Source organism: Corvus brachyrhynchos, unplaced genomic scaffold (genome assembly GCF_000691975.1).
Source record: "Corvus brachyrhynchos isolate BGI_N302 unplaced genomic scaffold, ASM69197v1 scaffold48, whole genome shotgun sequence".
In the NCBI taxonomy this organism is placed as follows: Eukaryota; Metazoa; Chordata; class Aves; order Passeriformes; family Corvidae; genus Corvus; species Corvus brachyrhynchos.
In genome coordinates this window covers 4154314-4175210 of record NW_008240027.1, presented here as the reverse complement: position 1 = coordinate 4175210, position 20897 = coordinate 4154314, and the positions used below count along the sequence as shown (strand labels likewise).

At 44.2% G+C, this 20897-nt stretch overlaps 1 protein-coding gene across 1 annotated transcript in view; it reads left to right on the top strand.

Annotated features, from left to right (window-relative positions):
* RNF220 (ring finger protein 220) overlaps nucleotides 1-20897 on the top strand; it is a 222351-nt gene that overhangs the window by 179427 nt on the left and 22027 nt on the right. Inside the window, exons 11-14 of the mRNA XM_017743556.1 lie at nucleotides 11208-11304; nucleotides 12292-12378; nucleotides 13667-13722; nucleotides 15443-15521. Coding sequence (XP_017599045.1) covers nucleotides 11208-11304; nucleotides 12292-12378; nucleotides 13667-13722; nucleotides 15443-15521 — 319 coding nt within the window. The remainder of the gene's footprint in view (nucleotides 1-11207; nucleotides 11305-12291; nucleotides 12379-13666; nucleotides 13723-15442; nucleotides 15522-20897) is intronic.

Genomic DNA, 20897 nt, shown 5'->3' with positions numbered 1-20897 from the left:
GGCGCAGTCCTCTGAGCACGAGCGGCAGCGTGCTTAATGTGATTGAAAGGCAGTTAAAATGGCGGTGACCTTTTCAGGGGGAATTAGATTGCCTGCCAAGAGTGGTTAGAGGGAGTGATAACGCCAGCTTGAGGAAGCTGTCCAGTCTGCTTCAAAGGGAGAGAGACAGGGAAAGCAAGCTGGCAGCAAGTACCATTTAAAGCACGAACCGTGCGGTCTGATAGAACAGAGATTGCTGTCCTCTTTAGATATGAAAGAATTGAAGAATTGTAGCTAAGTTCTCTCCACCCGCCCTGTCCTCCTCTTCTCCCCTTCAGCTCCCCCACCAAAAAGCCTTCCTCTAGGTGCATTAGCAAGCTAGTCACCATTGCTCTTCTGGGTTTCTTTTGCTTCAGCAGATCAGTTGCATCAAAAATAACACAGAACAGAGAAAGACTTTGAAAATGTTAAAATGGCAAGCAGGGCATTTTCAGGGAAGGATACTTTCTAAGAAAGATCAACATGACAAGGATCTGTCTGATAGATTGTAATACTCTTGAAGAAGGAGAAACACACAGGGATTACTTAGCTCTGAAGTTTCTCTTTATTTTTCTGTATTTCTTTTTATATTTCCATGCTGCCCTCTTCCCAGGCTAGCAAAGGCCTTGGATCTGTTTGTTAATGTCTTACCAAGGGAAAAGAACAGCACAACTAAGCATATGCATAGAGGAACTTGGTAAAGCCTTTATAAGCTGTAACAAACTACAGTTATCCTTGGGTGTCCATTTGCATTGGATCTCATGTCATGTACAATTAGGGCAGCTGTCTGGAAAGTGGGACTGTATTAAAATGTTTAAAAGTTTCTAGCAAATGGCTGCAGTCCTTCCACTGTCAGCTTTCTATCGCCACAGAATCAAGATATGCTTCAGTTTGAGCAGCAAGTGTTGTAGGCCAGCCTTAATCCGGTGTGGCTTAGTTGTCCCAGAAGGAGCATTGGGGCACTAGCTGTATGCTCCTCCAGTTTGTTCTCCTTCTAAATCCATGCAGCATTAGAATAATTCTTTCACGTGTGAGGACCTGGCCTCAGAACCTAAATAGATACCTTTTTGTTCTCCTACCTCAACAACAGGATTTTGTGATTGCAGTGACTTCTTGGGTCTGGTAACTGCCTGGCAGAAAGCTCCAAGTAGAGAAGGAAAACTCACTTGTGCATCTCTCTGTGATCTCATGAAAGCAGAGCTCTACAACGAAACTCTTAAAATCTGTGTTTGACACGTGTGGAAACATGGAGAAGCGTCTTCTCTAGTGTTACAAAGATAGTAACAGAGCTGGTGACAAACCTTAAAAGTCTTGCTCTAGAATCTCACTTAGTAGCCAGCTGTGCCCTCTTTTTCAAATAAAATATAATGAGACATGCAGGAAAGCTTCAAGAGGCAAGGAGACTTCTCTTCTCCCATGTCAGGAGATTAAGGCTGTATTTAAGGTTATACTGGTAAGAGGGTATAAACTGATCTACTCAAATGCAGCAAGAGCGTTTGAGCTGAACAGTAAGTGTGTGACTTCTCTTAAGACACTGTGTGGGAAATGGAAGATGTCACTGGCATATTTAGGCCTTTTGGAAGAGTGGTCTAGTAACTAGAATCAGTTTTGTTGTTGCTGTATAGATGAGCAAGAATTCATTTTACTTTGGCAGGCTGAAGCAAACTTCAGCCTGGATGCAAGAGCAGTCTGTGGTAAGAGTATAGGGAATCTTTGCTGTAGTGAAATTCTTAATCTTCCCCCATTTTGCAAGAGCTCAGTTCAGTACATTTCTCTGCCACGTTTCCAGTGTCAGCGTCTCTCTCTAAGGCGAATGTGTCTGTACATCTGAGCATCTTTCCCAGCCTCTCAGTCCTTGAATTTTAGCCTTCCTATGTTTGGGTTGCTACCTTCTGCTGGTCACTTCTATCTGCTGTAAGCTTCCAAGTGGGCAAGACGTATAAATTTTGTGTTTCTCATGTGCTTATTCTGTGCCCTATCCCTGCTGAGCCCCAGAGCACTTGTATCCCTTACCTCAGCCGCTGTGTAAAAGTGGTAATCCTGGTAATCCCTACATTGCAGAAGCACAATAATTTGGACTGGTCTGATGTAATAGCCCAACCACTTCTTAATGTTTGCACCTCTCTCCTTTGACAGCAAGTATTTGCCCAGAAGATAATAGTTGACCTAAAAATGCTAACAAAATCTGTTTGCATAGTGTTAGATACAATAATCACATGGGCTGCACCTGATTCTTCCTCTGTAGTTTGTGTCTGCATATAGAATTTGAAGGGTTCTATGGTTAATAAATATTTCTTAAGTATTGTCCTGTATATTAATATCATAAGTTGACTCTAGTGAGCCAGAAAAACAGATTAGAGTAGTATGTGATCTAAGAAGAAAAAACCTCTTACGTTACTTACAAAAGCCAGCATGACCTGTCATGTAATTGATGCCCAATGTCATGTGTGTTTGAAGTTCACGTAATTCTTCAAGGAGCACCATTTTCTTCATTTTAGAACACAAAGTAATCAATGGGACTTAGCAAAGTAAAAATAATTTTAACTGGAAAAAAAGAAATTGGTGAGGATAGCCGTTAAAATTAGTCATTGTTGATTGTACATTTTTGGTAACTTGAATGCATACAAAAACCTAAGAATCTAATTTTTATGCTCAGACTGCCAGAATGCATTAGCTGAAAGGAGCACAATGAACTAGACCTTGGTGGTTGATTTATGTGATACTGACAGCACTCTAACCAGGCAAAGATTTTCTTTGGGACAAAGTGGGATTCTCTCCATTTTACAGTATTATGTATCATATTTGGGGGATGAAAAGGGATGTCTGTCACGATCTTCCTAGAGGAAGGAGGACAAAAAAAGAAACCAGAAAATGTGGTTGTAACACCATGAAAATTAGCAGGGGGAGTAAGGGAGCAGGTAGAGCACCTGAAACTACTCAATTTTTTGAAGTAGACTGGGTTTCAAGTTGACAGTTTCTTTAAACTTCAGTTTTCATCGATCTCAGACATCAGTTGCTCTGCAATCCAGTTTTCTAGTGGTCTGTTAGCTGTGGTTTTGAAAATCCCCAGCTTTAAGATAGTAATCTGATAAATTTTTAATTTTTTTCCCTCAAGGGTCTGCAGTTTTGCTAGAACTGCAACCTACTTCTTGGACACTCAGGTCAAACTTGAGCTTTAAGCACACAATAGTTGATTGACGTGATTTTAATAGCATTTTAGAATACAGTTGTTAAGTCAGGGGCAGTGAGATGTTTCTAAAGGAAAAAGGGAGCACAGGTCTCAATGGCTCTAAACAGCTCCTGTCTCCGTGTGTCGTCTCCTACACATGGCGGTGAAACGCATTATCGAGTAGTGCCCGGAAAGTGGCTAACTGCGTTTGACACACGCCAACTCCCTGCCTCCACACTGGATAATTGCATTGTCAACTGTTCAGCAAAGTGGCAGGTGACACTGCAGCCGGATTGATTGTCCTACTATGGAGGCTCCCAAGACTGTCAGCCACCCAATCGATAGAGTTTACACAAGACACTGTGACTGCATCTGTAACTAATTTCAGTTTGAACCTCGCAAGCTGCGGCTGTCCCTGTTTCCTGGCCTCTCTTCTTTGCTTGCATCTTCTCCCTGGATGAGGAAGTTGTTTTTCCACTGAAAGCCCAGTTTTATTTCTTGTTTTGGAGCTGGAAGTGAAGAAATCAATGGTGTGTTTTGTGGTTTCAGAGTTGAGGGCATTACAGCACATGGCTAACTAGCAGCTCCAGTTTTGCAATCAATAGACTGATCAATTGATTAAATTAGCACTGATTTTTCTTTCTTCTTTCCACCCCAGAAAAGAATTAGTTTGGGAGGAAGAGCACATGTGTTTGGCCTATGAAATTTAGCCCTTGGTTTTTCCAGTCCTTGGTTGCCTTTCCCCCATGAATACAATCTCTGTGCTCATCATTATTTAAAGCAAACTGCATTGAGCCCCACCACTGGCAGCAGCCCGATGTAAGCCAGGGTGTCACTTTCAGCTGTTCACCAGCCTTGCTGCTTCATGCTCGGCTGCCTTAGAAAAGTCATCCTCCAGGCTCTGCTGTGCTGCTTTATTATTGGCAAAGTTGCGACATTCCTGTGATCCCTGTCAGTGGTGCTTATTGATCCAGTGATGTGAATCTGCTTAGTGATTCAAGATTACTTTAATTCTCCCTCTTCCTTTTTTGTTTGTTTCCACCCTCTCCCCAGGGGAACAAAAGCTTTCAGATCCACCTTTCCCTAACCGTGGAAAACGAGCTGTAGCTGCAAAGACCATGGCTGTTGCTGCTGCTTTTGTACTTTAGCTCTGGGTTTTGAAGAGCAGCCTTTGAGACAGACATGAGGCTGTTCTCACCTTCCTGTATCACACCAGCACGAGGCTCTAGGAGGCAGCCATGAATGGCCAAACCAGATCAGACCTGTGGTCTGAGTGTGTTTTCCCCTCTGCAGCCATAATCTGTACCTGGAGGCATAAAAGACATCTCTGGAATACTCCTCAATGCTGCAAGGGGTGGGGAAGCCTCTTCCTGAGCCTTGCAGCAGCTGGCTCTTACTCTGTACAGCAGTGCTTGCCTGCCCTTTGTTCAGCATGCTGCTGCAAAATTATGTTAATGGTCGTAAAATTATATGGCCCCTTTCTTTAAAGGCAGCTGTTTGTGTGATCTGTGAGCAGAGATCCCTGTAAGCATCCACACTGGTAAGCAGTCAGGTCTGACAGCCCATTTGTGCCTCTGTGGGAGCTAATAGATGGCATCAGATGGATGCATCTGCTCTTTCAGGTGTGTGCTGTAACAACACAGTTGGGTGTCAGTTTTCCAGGTAAATCACCGTTTAGCTTTAAATGGATCTGGCTCCAGAGAAATGAAACTCTTGTTTTGTAAGCAGCTTTTCTTGGCTTCTGATTGTCATCTTTTTTTCTGCAACAGGCTGGGAACCTCACCAGAAGTATTCTATCCCTGTTGGTGCTAGGAAAAAGTGGGGGAACAATTTCACTGCTGAAAAATTAAGCTGGGGAGGCATTATGGATCTGTAGGTTCAACATGGCCTCATCTCTGCCTTGCTCTCATTTTCAAGAATTTTTAGCGGCTTTCTGTGTCTTCCCAGATGTCTCACAATAAAATGGCATCCATGCCACCTTGTCCTCTTAGTACTAGCTTGGGATACTTCAGCAGATGATGAAATAAACCCAGTTTAGAGCCATTCTCGGAAGTATGTGAGGCCTGGCCGTGAGTCTGCATAAACTACTTTTATTGCCTTCATTGTTTTTACTCTCCAAGAAGCCAATGAGTGACATTTCGGTAAGAAAATAGAGTGAATGTGCTGGAAAGGGAGGTTGTACAGAAGGGGGTCACTGCAAGGAGTGTAATTAGCAAAGGCCACAGTTCTGGAGATTTATGGGAGGCTTTTCTTCTTTCCTGAACACATGTATACTACCTGCAAACAGAATGAATGCCTCTTCCCAGCCAAAATAGGCCCCGATAGAGCTCTATGCCTCTGAGATGGATTTTAATTTAGACCCATTTACGGGATTTACACAAAATTCAGGATTTCTAGAATATTTCCAGTATAGATTTCACACGCACCCCCACCCCCCATTCCTTGGGGGCCAAACTGAAGAAATGTTAGTTATCCAGATGAGTTTGATCCTCTGCATGAGCAGCATCCAGTAGCTGCATTCACAGTGGTAGCGCAAATTATAATACTGATGTCTTAGTTTTCTTCCTTGGCTTTCTTTGGAGTGATAATTAAATATAAACATATAATTTAAAATATATACAGAACAGCTGGCCACCAAAAGCGATGTGCCTAGATAGGAGTTGAGGAGCAGAGGTCAGGCACAGTAGGTCTGTGTTTTCCTACCTGTGCTCGTGAAATTAAGCTGGGTCATTTGGGTCTGCAGTGGTCTGGTTGTGTTACCATTCTACCCTTAAGACTGCCAGTCTCCGTGTGAGCTCGTGCCTGTGCAGGAGCCAGCAGTGCTGTCAGCACCTGTAGCAGCATATGTTGTCACTTTGACCATCTGCCACTGAATGTGATGGAGAAAAGGAGGGACTTGAATGTGAAGTCCTTTTATCTGTATTGTGAATCTGCTTATTATATATCATGTTAATGACTCTTGATCTTAGCCTGGGCCACCATTCACTCAAGAGTTGTTCAGGTGACCACTCATCAGGAGGACTGCACAAAGGAAGTGAGATTTGAGAAGCAGTGCAGAGGTCAGAGAGGATGCTTAGGCATAGGGGACAACTTAGGAGAAAGAAAAGTGCTATGATAACTTACAAAAAGGGGAAGGAAAAGATTTCTGGTGAGATTTATCTACACACATTATTAATAGGTACATGACAAGAATGGGAAGTGTTTTCACCTTCAAGCTCAGCTGATTCCTGTAGCCTGCCAGTGCTTGAAGCTGGCAGCAGTTAAGAGGCATGCGAATTTTTCCTGCTTTTCTGACTCTGAGTCAGTATTTCAGAAACACTGTTGCTTGTGTAGAGTACCTAAATTTTTCAGAAACTAACTCGAATTGGTGCTCAGGCAGACTGCTCTAAGACAAGCCCAAGCAAAGAAAGCTGTGTACACAGTGCTAGGTAAGTGATGTTGATAGGTACATTCTGATTGATGGGTGAGTTTGTCTCCCAAACTGTCACAGGGTTTATAGAGGTGCCACTCAATACCAGTGCTGGAATTGCTTGTCAGAGCACCTGGCTACAAGAGCAATGGGGATTGGAGACAGAGCTGTAACTTTGTTTTTTCTCTGCTTAATGGCCCCAGCGTCTGACCTGCCTGTTCACTTCTGTTTGTCTGGTCCTTAAGGAGGCAGCTGGGATTGAGACTGTCAGAGAATTGTGCTGCTTTAGCATCAGGAGGCTAATTGTATTGGGGCTGGCAGCATATGACAAGGGATTGCCTCCTATGAAATGCACAGCAAGAGCAAAAAATTCTCAACAAGGAAGAGGAAAGGTATAGGAGAGTACTGAGATGCCACCAAGCTGCTCAGCAGTAATGTGCACTGTGTTTGTTCTTTTTTCATTTAAAAGCAGCATTTTCAAGTTCACATGTGGAATTACATTCCTCAGGCCTTGGGTGACTCCTAAGAAGTCACAGCTGCTTCTGTGAATAACAGATCACGTCTCTTATGAGTTCCTAGGTCAAACTCACAAGTTAACATTCAGTTGTTGGATTTCACTTTGTTAACACTTGGGGATAAAGTTCTGGTCCTGAGCATTGACCTCTGGATAACACACTGGCTTTAGAGGTCTGCTCTAGGCGGTGTTTGCTGATGGCTGTGAATTGCTGTGTGACCTTCAGAAGCAGAGCCTTGCTGGAGGAACCCTTCCCTGTTCCCAGTGCATGCTATTGAATTGCAAATCACCCGAGTGGAGTGGTAGGGGGTGTTCTGGAAGCTCCTGTCCTCTGTGCTCCATTTCATGTTTTCCTTTCTCCTGGATAGCAGCGCACACCACCAGCAGGAGCTTGAAGTTGTGAGCCCTCTTTACATTTGGGCTGAGTTAGTGAGAAGCAGGTGTGGTCCTTTTGGGCCTTCCTTGCATTTAGTGGTCTTCTTAATCCATTTATAACAGCACTTGTCCAGAAATCTGGTTTGAATGAGCCTGAGATGAATGAATAATGTCAACTAGTTCAGACGTCAAATATTTGAACAGCTGCGTGGGTGTTTTCACTGGCTTTGTGCATGGAAGCAACCCCAGGAAGTTAGACAAGGAGGGTCAGGTTGAAATTGTGGCACCAAACCCCATCCCACTGGAACTGGCCTCAAAATCCATCCCTGCTGCAGAATGAAAAGGTATTAGGATGCTGGTTGCAGGCCATTCATTCCCCAGGTGATGCTGGGCCAAGCTTTGCATCCCATTCTTTAGTGTTTTCTTGTGTGCAGGAGCAGTACTGGGATTTATGGATCTTTTGATTCACATCAGAAACATATTTTGTGGCTTTTGTTTTTCCGTTTTATTTAAAGCAGCTTCTGAAGTCCTAAAACTGATGGAACAACTTATATTCCAAGTATTTTTTGGATTCATGGAGGTTACTTTTATTAGCATACAGTTTCTAAATCATTGTTTATTACCATGTTGCAATGGACTGCACTTGGTGACATAAAAAAATAATTCCATATTAAGTGAAAAACTGAGAGTTGGATCACCTTATTGTGCCTTCCTTTAGGTGTTGGTCTGGGAGTCCTTGTTTGATAAGAAAAGAAAATTTATCTTTCTCCTGCCCCTCATTTTAACCTATGAACTTCTCTGCTCTGCTGTCCACTGACTGAAAGGCTCTCTCAGATCATCCCAGTGTGTGTTTGCCATCTTAACACACACTGTCCAAACTCTCCCCTTGTACCCTCTCTGCGTAGGAAGTATAGTAGTCTGCTGGCAGTGCAGTAGACAATAGAGCTAAATTCAGCCGAAGCTCTGGAATATTTTCCTTCCAGACTTAAAAGGGATTTTCTTAAGTACAAAGGTCTTGAGAGCAAGGACACAAGGATTCTGAAGTCAAGGTGCCTTAATATTTGTAAACTGTATTGCAGTAAGCAGATCTTCTTGTCTTAAGCTCTAGCCATAAACCACCAGTTGGCCTGAGTCACTTGGAAACAAAACAGACGGAAAGGTGCATGTCTGCTGTGTGCTTGGCATCCTTGCAGAGACAGTAACACATAAGTGGGTTGGTCCCACTTATGTTCATTCATTTGGCCACCTTCCCCCCCACCAAGGCACTTGCTCCAAGTATTCATTGTCTGGCTAATGTTCAGATCACCTCCTGGGACTGGCCAAGTCACAGCTCCAGCTTTGCATGATTTGTGTCTCCCACAGCGACAAGAAAAATGAAGACCTGTGTGTCCAAAGTTTATGGCCTTTGAGAAGTGATGGGCTAAAGTAATGCCAGGTGCAGGGGATGGTGTTACTGCAGGTTAAATGCCATGCCTATAAATTACCACCCCATCACACACTCTTGACTTTTAAAGCAGCTTTGAAAGACTATCCAGCTTCTTTGACAGGTCTCTCTTACCCCTCTAAATCTTCTCCCAAACATTGTGATGAACTGAATGAGTGAAGATTTACTAGATGAGCCATTGCAGCAAGAGGAGGCAGTTCATGACATGTGCTGGCTGGCAGTGTGTAGCCAGCATGTGAAGCACTCTGAAAGGGGTCTGCTGGAAAAGGGCTGCCCCAGTGACACCATGGGGCTGACCTGCAGGCAGGGCTGCCACACAGTACCTGTCACAGACATGAGTGCTGCATTGTTGGTGCTAGTTGTGTTACCTCTGCTGAAAATTAAGGCTGGCAATTACTTTGAAGTAAAAGCTAGTTTATGCTTCTAGGGAAAGGTTAGTCTTAAAATCATTGTCATGCTACAGTTGTCACTTGTTAAGGACCTTCTTGATATTCAGGGAAGAGAAATATCAAATCCATATAAACAAATTTTATTGGGGGCTTAATGAATCAGTGAGAGCATCCGTTCCTAGAGAGCGACAGTAAAGAACTGTGTCTGCATGGTATCCTTGGAAATGAGACCTTTGCTTTGCCCTGCTCTCTGCACAGATGCAGACCGTTAGAAATATAGTTCATTCTTCTGGGCTTATGTTAAGTGTACTGGTGAGAACCCAGTGGGATGAACAGACTCAGACATCTGTAGCCCTGAAAAGGCTGTCATAATGCTTTGGAATGTCCTCATTCTGCAGACATGCATATAATACTCAGTGCTTCTACAATAATTTTAGCCTGTATTCTGCATTTAGAACCACAATCACAGTACAGGAACATAGCCCTTTTGGGGCATTGGTGCAAGGCCAAGGCGACATCTACCTTACTCTGTCAGTGTCTACAGTTGGGATGTGCACCCTGGTCTACCACAATCCTAGGTCACCAGCCCTCAGGATATGCCAGGTCCTTCAGGCTCTGTCAAGTACCTCTCTCTGAGCCAGGTGTCCAGCTCTGCTCGACAGGGGTGCTAAGTGAGGGAATACTGGAGGCAGCTGCAGTGAGCACATTTCCATCCACGTAGCTTATGTACCCAAACAGCTTAGATCTGCTGAGGAATTGGACACAAATGGGGACCTTGCGACACTCAAGAGTTCAGGAGGTCTTTGCTTAATATCCAGTCTTATGGGAGAGAGCATATTCAGTGTTAGCTGTCATGAAGAGTAAATATGCCTTCTGTAGTTTCCCTTCCATTAATAAACCCTTGGCAGCAAATACCATGTGAAGATTCATCTTTGTAGGTGTTTGTGCAGATTCAATTAAAAGAAGCCTGGTTACAGTTTACAAAATGCTTGGGACCAAAATAAATATATAAATTAGAAAGTGACAATTGTTGCACAGTCAGCCTCAGGTGGAACTGTAAGTGCTTGCATCCTGCTGGAGTTGGGACTGGATGTGTGCCTGACCCACCTGTGCTGGGAGAGCGGAAGCGGAACTCCTGATGAGTTGCATTGCAATTTGCTCATATAAGTGCTTGTAAGAAGCTGTTAATGACAGAAGTCTGATTTTTTTTTTCCCCCTCTCACAGAAACAGGTTTGCTGTTCTTAAATGTTTAAAATTTTAAAAGGAACTCCTGATGAGTTGCATTGCAATTTGCTCATATAAGTGCTTGTAAGAAGCTGTTGATGACAGAAGTCTGATTTTTTTTCCCCCTCTCACAGAAACAGGTTTTCTGTTCTTAAATGTTTAAAATTTTAAAAATCTAAGCCATGACTAAAGGCATTTTAAAATGAAAGAGATATTTCTAATTATGTTTTAGCCTCTGCCTGCCCTCTGCATCTGAATTAGGAAGTAATTCAGAACGTCCTTGTGGCCTTTTCTTACCTGCTAGTAGTGTGGATTTTGCGTTAACTACTTCTGTGAAAAATTACTCTTTCCTATTTTGCCTCATTGTTTTTTTGCCTTTGAGAGAGACCCTTACAGTGACTTCAATTTTAAAATAGTTCATGTGGTGAGCTAAAAGTCAAGAATGTTCCATTTTCAATGTTGGGGGGCATCTAGAGCATAAAATCTAGGAAGTTAGAGCATTTCTGTGAGTGTTCTTGTGCAATCTTTGGAGAGGGCACCTTTTATGAGGCTGTTAAGAGTAAAGGACAAGCCTGCAAACTGGTGCTGTAGCACCTTTCTTGGGAGATCTCCTACACTTCATCTCCAATTCAAATGCTCATCTGTGTGTTTTATTTTCTTTCAGGTTCTGGGTTTATCATGTGCAGCGGGAAGGAGAATCCAGACAGCGACGCCGACCTGGATGTGGATGGAGACGACACACTCGAATATGGGAAACCACAGTATCGTTTTTGAAAGGCTCTTACTGAGAGGGAAGCCAGAGGTACATCTGCCCTGGGTGGAAAATCTGTGTCCAGCCCTACTGGAAATGACACAGCCTTCTCCAGTTACTGTGTTACTTGAACTAGGAAGGATTCCCAGTTACTCCCTCTGAGATCATACCCTTGATGCAGCACTACTTCAGACCTCGTTGAAGTCTATAGGAGACATTGCAAAGGATCAGTTACTTTCTCTATTCTGTTTCATAAGCCTCCATCCAGGTTTCTTCCATATGGATAGCTTTTCCTGCTTCATGGGTAGGAATTGAGTTTATTTTCCACAAGATACCCTTTTGTTTTCAAGGGGTTTGTGCCGTAAGCGCTATTCACCTTCCACTCTGAGAGGTTTGATTTTCTTTTTTCCTTTCATTAGACAGTTCATGGGAAGCATTATCATTAAGGCATATTTTGGGAACTTCTCCATCTGGGGGCAGGCTCTTTGGGCACAGCTCTGGGTGAGCTATGGGCAGACTTCTGTCCCACAGCAGTTGTAATAGGCATCAAGGAAGAATTCCTGCAAGGGCATGAGGCAGACACTGCCTTAGCTGTGATGAGGGGCAATGTATAACTGTAGAATTAGGTTTATTGAAATCTGTACCAGCCTTTTAAGAGTGAAGCTTCAACCCTTCACTGGTAAAAGAACTCTCTACTTCAAACGGAATTTGTGAAATTATGCAGGTTAGGTTTGCACAGGTTTGAGAACTGGTTTTCCCTTTCCAAGAAGCTGTGGAATCATGTTACTGTCAAAAGGTTTCTGCTTCTTTCCATCTAAAACAAAACGTTAATCCAGAATTTAAAAGCAAGCCCCTTCATGAATACCAACCCCTCTTTTTTTAAGGTGTTCCCAGTTGGAAATAATTTGTTTTGTATCCCAGACAGCATCCTAACCATCTCAAAAGCCTTTCCACTGTCTGCAGCAGGGTTGTACATTCCTTAACCCTTTGTGCTCAGGTACACAGAGGCAGACATTATCCCTTGCACTGGAGAAGAGCCAGGTGAAGCCAAAGAAAGGGAGGCTCTCCGAGGTGCTGTTTTAAAGTAAGTATCACGCCTTTCTAAATTGCAGCATTCATTACTTACGGGGAGTCTCAGTTTGTGGAAAATACCTGTTAACTTGAGTGCAAGGGTTGCAACAAGAGACTTACAAAGAAGCATAGTCCGACAGGTGGGTCTCCATTTCTACCTGTGCAGCCTCAATAAAGCCTCCCTGCACACTCTCCCTCTCTGAGCCACCCCGCTGCCCTGCCAGTGCTATCTTTGCCCTGAACAGTGCTGGACAGAGGATGAATTCTGGCTGTGAGGAACTGTGCTGTACTAAGGCCTTACGCATCATCTTGCTTCATGATGAAATGTGGCCTCTTAGCAGTACAGTGTGATGGCACTGGAATCTTGGTTGGCACAGTAGGAGTCTGGCACCCCATGTGTGACTTCATTGCATCCAATTACATTACAACATTACATGTTGTGGGATGTGCAAACTAATCCTTCTGTATTCAGCTCTGGGTTGGGGCAGGATGTGTGCTTTGCCCACATACATATATGGAGAATGTAGGCAGCCAGCATTCAGGGAACTCGGGGAAGCATTTCAGGCAAATAAAATGAGTCTTAACAGGAAGCTAGGATTGCTTTCTAAGCCCTCTGCCCTGCATAAAACAGGACTTAAATTACCCCTCTATCTCTTTCACTGAGTGATCCTTTGGGGTCAAGGTTGAAGTGATTGATAGAGCAGTGAAATGAAGTTTTCTTACTGCTTAGCTTGTCGCAAACACTAGTTCAAAATTAGGTTTCACTCCATAGAAAAGTGGCATTTGCCACATGGATCCAAATCATTGGTCCATTCAATACTTTGCTAACCATGCTAGTCCAAAGGCTAGGCCTCAAAGATGCTGAAGCTCCTTCACAGCCAGGACTCTGGTATTGTAGCAGGAGGATGCTGGGTTATCAGTGGCTGTGGACACTTAGTGCTTGGTGAGAGAACTGAGGACCTGAGGCCAGGTGACCCAGTTCCTTCATGTGGCTTGCACCTAACACATTGTTTTGCTGTTTGAGCAAGGTCCTTCCTTGCACATTTCCTGGACTTGTTTGCCCATCTCTACAACATGAGAGGTGATGTTGCTGGTAAAAGCACCTTGAAATTCTGTCGAGTTTCTGTAGCGATGCAATAGTGTTGCTGATGCCATGAAGTATGAGCATGTTTTTTGGCTGGCCATCTGCTCACATTTTGAAGCTTAGACTGATGGATAGAAGTATTGAGAGAGAAGTGGTGGGTGAAAGGGGTAGCTTATTTTGTATTCAATCTTTAGCATATTGTCCTTTTCTCTTTTAGTGGTGGCACACCAAGTACTCGAATAACACCAGAGTTTTCTAAATGGGCCAGCGATGGTGAGTGTTGAAATTGTAAATTGTTAATTTGTATACTGCAGGAGGGCAGATAGATAGTCCATGTCTTCTGCTTGCCAGTACTTAGGAGAGGTAGTTACTAATGCTCTTGCAGAGTGTCATCAGATACGTATGCACAAAAACACACTCTTTTTGAAACTTTACAGCACAATTAATTGTCGTTAATGGCATCTAGGGAAGTTCCCAAAAATGCCACTGTAACGGATATGGTGATGAGAGATGGGGATTGGATTGACTTGATGTCATGTCACTGAAAGGCAAGCTGCTATATTTACAGAGGGAGCCGCAGAGCCTGACAGTGTGATGCTGGTGTTCAGCTGCTGGGCATTTAAACTACACAGGTGCACCTATTGTTGAGTATTTTTCAACTGCTTTCTTATATTCCCTTCTTTGAGAGGATATGCTAGAGACTTGTATCTTTTGGATAGATCTTGTCCTTGCTGGCCTTTGTATGGCAAGAAAAGCCTACAGCTCTGAAGGCCTCACCTTTGGAGTGGAAACTCTAGGATCTGTCCTATTTCATGACCTGTAGTTGAGACTCCAGAGCAAATGAGTAAATGTGAATATGTACCTTTGCATACATTACTTGAAAGCTCATTGCATTAAGAAGGAAGGGGGAAGTGTTAAACCCATTCTACTGCTGGGGGTTTTTATTCAATGCCAGCAGCACTGTAAGTGTAAGCAGCAACCTAGTGGAAATATGAGAATAATAAAACCTGGCGCTTTCCAGCTGTAGATGCCAAATCCATTTCCAGAGCTGGGCAGTGCTGCTCCAGCTCCCTTAGGAAGGAAACTGAAGCTCACCGACCTGAAGAGACATGTCCCAATGATTTTGTTCCATGTTGTGTTCCTGTCATGCTTTGGGCATTTGATTCCCAGCCTTGAAAGTACCTACAAGACATAACTACTTGCCAGTGGGAGTGGGGGAAGGGAGTAAAACCAGTTTTGCCAAGGGCATGATGGTTAAATGGAGAGCATAGGATATCTATCACAGGCATTTTCTTCTGTGGGATAGGCAATCATATTTCTTTTCTGTGATGTAGAAGCACTTGCTTGTAGGTATGAGCAGCTTCAGTAGCTACAGCCACGGAGGTGATGAGGAGGCAGCCCTGATGACATTTGCTATGAGCTGTTTTCTTCATACCTTCTACCTGAATCCGCAGTTATGAATTTACAACCCTGGGACTGGTTCATCTTCTCACCTCCAGCTGGTGTCTCACACTCTCTCCAGTGCTGGGAGCAGCCATGATGAGCAGACTATTCTGTCATTCTAGTTACCTGGCATATATTTTTCTGCTTGTATCTGAGGGGTCTCAGCAAATGGAAGAGGCTGAGAGCAGGGTCTGGGCTGGGTGGATTTGCTCTGAGCCCACCTTTCTAAAAGTACACTTTCATGTGGCAGCTGCATCGACCCTTCTGAATTAAATCCTTGCTTAAACACTGAGTACATCAGTGGGGGTCAGATCACTATGAAGTGGGGAGAGAGCAGGGGTTGTATTTTGAGCCCTGAATCATAGAAATGTACTGTCCAGAGAGGCCCCCCTGCCAGACAGGGACACTTAGCATCAGTCACTTCTCTCTGTTACCAAGAACTGGCATGAAAATGACTCACTGGGGTCCTCTGAAACTGTGACTTGCTCAGACTATTTCATTGCAATGATCTAATGTTCTCTTACTAATTTTTCTGTTCTTCCCTCAACAGAAATGCCCTCAACGAGTAATGGTGAAAGCAGTAAACAGGAGACCATGCAGAAGACCTGTAAGAACAGTGACATTGAAAAGTGAGTGTAAAGTGGGTAGCTTCCCTTTTTCTTGTTAAAGAACCATAGTGTCCCATCTGGTGCTCGCAGCAGCAGTGGTAATCCAAAGGTAGGCCTATTTGAAGCTTTTACCACTGGGAAGGGAAGTTGTGCTGCAACACAAAACCTGAACTTGGAACACTCACCACTGCTGTGTTCACAGAGGGTTTGTGTGGAGCTCTCCACCAGATATATCTATGAGGGCAGGTACCCAGTGACAAGGAATTGGGCACAGCTTCGGAAGGTCTTCTCCACTGCAAATTGCCTTCTTTTAAATTATGTAAATAGATACTTCCATGCTTTCTTACTGTATGTTCCACCTTTCATCTCTCGACAAAAGGGAGTCTCCCCCTAGCAGCACTGTAACTTAGCAGAAGTCTCACAGAGGGAATTCCTTTTTCCTGAAGATCTATTTTGAGCCTTTGTATGGTTCCTAACAGAAGTAATGTCTCAGTTTCTGAGTTTTTTACCTGGAGCCCTTTCAGTGGTTCAGAAGTTTTAAGTCCCAGTGTTTGAGTATACAGTGGTGCAGGGACTGCTGGGCATCTCCTTTCCGTCCTCTTCTGCTCACTGAATGTGCTGCAGTCTAATGTGGAATAGAAATAAAAGGGTTTATCTGCACTGTTCATTTGAGTAACCTCTATTCTAAGTCTCCTTCCACATGCTTCTGGGGTGACTGACTACTTGGGCGATTTGATGGTCCAAGTGTAAAACTACAGGCTGTTCTCTGCTGCCGTGGGATGGAGGAGTGTTTTAAGTTGATTATTGCCTGATATAAAACATTGCCCCAAGATCAAGTGAGAGACCAAACAACTTGAATGAGGTGGAAACAATGATTTAATGGTGGGTTTTAAATATTACATTTTGGGGTAAGATCCATGGATAATTTGGGATGGGGAAACATCTAGTGGTGTAGCATTAAGCTGACTTTACAGAAAGTTGTCGTTTTTCTAATGTCGTTTGTTCTCCTGCCCCTGGTCCTGACTTGAGAGGTTGCATCCCTGGCACATTTTTGGATCTCTGCCATTTCAGGCAGCCTGGCAGAGCATATGTTCAGAGTCAGAGTTAACTGGGGAAACTCGCTGCTGCAGAGGGAACTTTAACACTGCTTTGCTGTCTCAGCACTTTCCTTTCTACAAGCCCTTTTGTTAGCGTGTCCCAAATGTTGGCTGGCTGCCATTCGATGCTTCTCGGTCAGCAGACTTTGGCCAAGGACCGCTGAGTCCGGGAGCCTGCAGGTCAGTGCAGAACCAGCTTTGTCCTTAGAGCCAGCCAACTTTTGCATGCTGTCTTGGTGGCAAGGACTCATCCCTTCTGCCCTAATCTGTCAGCCTCTGTCTCAGCTGCTGCGTGGCTTCCCTTTGGGCCTCCTGCCTGTCAGCCCAGCAGCCCTCCACCCTCCCAGATCCACTCCTATTGAAAATCTTTAAACTGTAGGAGCTGAAAGGATTTGACATTTTCCAGAACACTTGAGCTCAAGTGATAAAATTGACATAGCTTTAATAATCTGATCAAAGAGGCTTTAGCTAGCACCTTTTGAAGGGTCCCAGAATCCTTTCCAAACAACTCTCGTGCTAACGCTGCTGTGAAGTGTGGAGAGTGAGTATGTGTGTGCATCTGTGCACACACACCTTGCTCTGTAATAACCTTGCCTGCTAAAGCTTCAGTTCTGCTAAAAGTCAGTAAAACCCAATAGAAATTACAGGAAATTCCTTAAATGTCTTGTTCAGTCTTTCCAATAATGTTAATTTTTGAAAGTAGCAGAGGGACCTTTTTTATTTAAGGTACTTTATTTAACTGAGGTTCAGAAAACAAGATGGTGTTTCAGGTGGAGAATTCCTAGCTGCCTTTTTTTTTTTTCCTCTCTCCTTTCCTTTGAGATTCATGTGTGATAAATAGTTTCTGTCCTGCCATTTAAGGAGTCTGAATGCTCTGTGTGCTTGTCTGTGTAGAGGGGTTCTGTTAAATTAATTGATAACAGGGATCAGAGCTAGAAGCCTGCAGAAAAGGAGGGGGAAGGGTTTCTCACTGTCTGGCTGCTTCCCACTCCACTGCTGAGCCATGATATATGGCGACCCAGCCCAACAGGCTAAATTGATTCATCTCTAGTTCCTGTTTCTTAATCTGGAGCTAAATTGGTTTCATTTTTCTTGTTTTGGGTGGTGCTTACAGGAAGTTTTTGGCAGCGTCACTTTACTCCATTGTTTGTAACTTCAATTTTTGCCTTTACATCTGAGCATTATTGATTGGCATGTTAAACCTTGTGTAGCATCTGATGAGCATTTTTAAAATTGTCCAGAAGCACATGGCTTAGCACCTGTGTCAGCTGTGCGCTCTGTTTAGAGCAGTGGCTAATAGAGTTAGCAGTGATCTGCCTATTGATCCTTCTCTCATAAGAATGACGTTCCTTCCTCCCCTCTTCCAAAAATAAGTCCAGGCAAAGAGAGTAGTGTGTTTTTGTTTTTTAATCCATTAATACAGTACAGTGAGCAGTTCTCCTTTTGGCACACAGCTGAATTTCTTCACTTGAGCAAGTTAATTTAATCCAAACGTGGGGTTTTAAGGCAGAGTCTCTTGCATGGTTGAACAGCTAGATGGGGTTTGGGGTAAGTCTGTGTTTCTTGCTCTGCTTCTTGTGCTGTGCCAGATCATCAGGAGCTTGGACAAACTGATCTTACCTGTGTAGTGTTGAACTTCAGGTGGCAGCCAGGGGTAGTGGGAAACATGATGCTGATCCCAGCTCTCCTTCCCAGCACTGTGGGGTATCTCAGTGCTGAGCTGTTCTAATCTTGCCAATGTGAGGTGTCTGGAAGACATGCTGGGGTGCTGAAGGCTTTTGGGGAGACGTGAAGGAGCATCACACCATCTGAGCCCTGGCTGTCTTCTGAAGACCCCAGCCACCACCAAGGCAAAGCTCAGTTTATTCAATGCTCCTTTACATCAGCTTGGGAGGCAGCTTTGCTCAGAGAGCAGCTGGTCCCTAATTGCCCAGGCACCCCCCCCGCCCCGCTGCCTCCACTGGCGTTGGACTCTCAGCAGAAGCAGTGCTGCTCACAGAGAGCTGCAAAAAGATCCTTCCCCATGAAAAGTCTTTCTCCCTGCCTTCTGAGGGTCTGGTGCCATTTTGAAACCGAGGTTCCCCGGGGTTAAAAGCCAGCATCTTAATTCAGAGTGCCAATGTTCAATTTTGCTTTCTGCCACCAGACTAGATTGCAGGCCAGCGAGAGAGTCTGGGTTAGTGGCCCACTGGGTCACCTCCCATTTGTTTTCCTCAATTTTGTGTTGTCATAAATTCATTCCAGCCCGTTGTGGTTGATCAGTTTATCTCCGCCGGGGCAGGGAGCGCTGCGAGCATGATATATGGCACAGAGCATTGTAGCCAGCCTCTCCATGAATCACTCCAGCTGTTTGGTGTCAGCCCCAAAGCAAACAGGACCCGGCCGCTGAGCATTGACTACGATGAGCTCAGTATGGGAAGAGACATGACGTATGAATGTTTATTTAATAATTCTCTAATATTTCCAGCGGAGTGTGGCTGTGCCTTCTGGGAGGGGTGAAAGGGGGGGAGGTTGAAGAGGGAAACTCTAATCTGTTGGGGTGGGTCATAAATCAGGCAGACAACATCATTAATCAGGGATGGGACAGAAGTGGAAGGAGGTGGGGGGGTGTGTTTTTTTTTTTTTTTTTTTTTTTTTTTTTTTGTAAAACGAATCTTGTTTCTGATTCTGCTTGGTCCCAGCCACACTGCCCGCATAATAGCAAACCCGGACACAGGGCTGTTTAAGTGAGTATGCTACCTCTGCTCTGAACCTTGCAATACAAGCCTGCCAAGCATTAAATCCCTTTATAATTATGTTCTTTATATAACACTTCATGCTTATCATGCTTCATTGGATGAGACGCTTGTTGGGTTAAAAAGAGGGTTTTAGAGACAAAAAGCAATTGTATTTGTTTTATTTTTCCTGTCTCCTCTTTCTTCCCCTTCCCCCCCACCTTGCCTCTTTCTAATCCAGCTGTTTTGAAACACTGGCTCTGGAGGGGCTCTGGCACAGCAGCACAGGGAGGAGCATCAGTTAAAATTAAACAAAGTTTACATAGGGGTCCCTGTGCAGAGAGACAGGCATGTGAGAGCAGTCAGGGAGGTAGCAGTGTCTGTTGGGGAGACCCTGCTCCCAGGCAGACGCGTCCAGGCGGGAGTGGAGTGTGAAGCCAGAGGATTAGCAGAGGCCTAAAAGGGAAGGAGCTGCACTTAAGCTGGTATGTCAGAGGAAAACAGAAGCTGTTGAGAATTCACACCACAGGATAAGCGCTTCCTAGCCCTTCTCCACAGTGTCACACCATTAACAGGCTTTGCTGAGAGACAAGAACATCTCATAGCAAAGACAGAATTAAAAAATTAACTTGAGTCATAAGTGAACTAACCCTTTGTGCTCTGCTAAGTGAGAGCATGATGCTGCTGGTGGGTCCAGTACTAGAGCAGCCCATGTGAACTTGGGAGAGGATTCAGGACACTGAACTGAAGTGTGGGATTGTCAAAGCCAGGCTGAGAAAGAGCTGCTGGGCTGTGCTGCTTGTGTCCAGATTTTTATCTTTATTAGGTTTTAGTCCTTTTCAGTAGTTCAGTAGTATGTAATGCTGTGTTTGTGCTGTATACTGATGTTCAGTGTTGAAAGGATACAAAGATAGATGCTCCATTTCTTTATGACGTGAGGCTTTGGCATTGCTTCTTCCTCTGGGATGTGACAGTGGAGACCAGAGTGCCGGGCTGTGTTTATTCTGCTCCCTCTTTTAACTGTTGGAGAGAAGTTGTACGTGCCAGTGATGGTCTCAAACATCATAACCGCTGTTATAATGACCACTGTGCAAACTGAAATTGTATCAGTGTCTGGTTCTTCACAGGCTGGTGGTTAACGAAGCTCAGCGAGGCAGGCTGTGACTGTACAAGCTCAGACCTGGGGGGTAGATGGTATCTCTCTTGAGTGCAGCGTTGTCCAGAGGTCTGGTCTGATTCATGCCTTGAGGCAGTTTTCTATAGATTTTGACATCTACATATAGGAAGGGACTCTTGTTTCTGTTGAACCTATAATGTTTTAAAGCTGAAGCATCTGCAAACCCAAGGGAGCTGCTGGCTTCAGGGGCAGTAGGTTCTGCATTCCTGTCCCATAACCGGTGAAAAAAACAGGATGGAATTTTATTCCTACGCTGGGGGCGCAGTTTAGGCATCTTGCAATTGACGTCTCTTTGCCTGCCCCTTCTTTTCTTTTTTCTTTTCTTAGTTTCAGAAATGCTGTTAACTTTAATTTGTAGAGTTGCTTCCTGGGAATGAAAAATCGATGGGGGGCTATCGCAGTGTGAAAT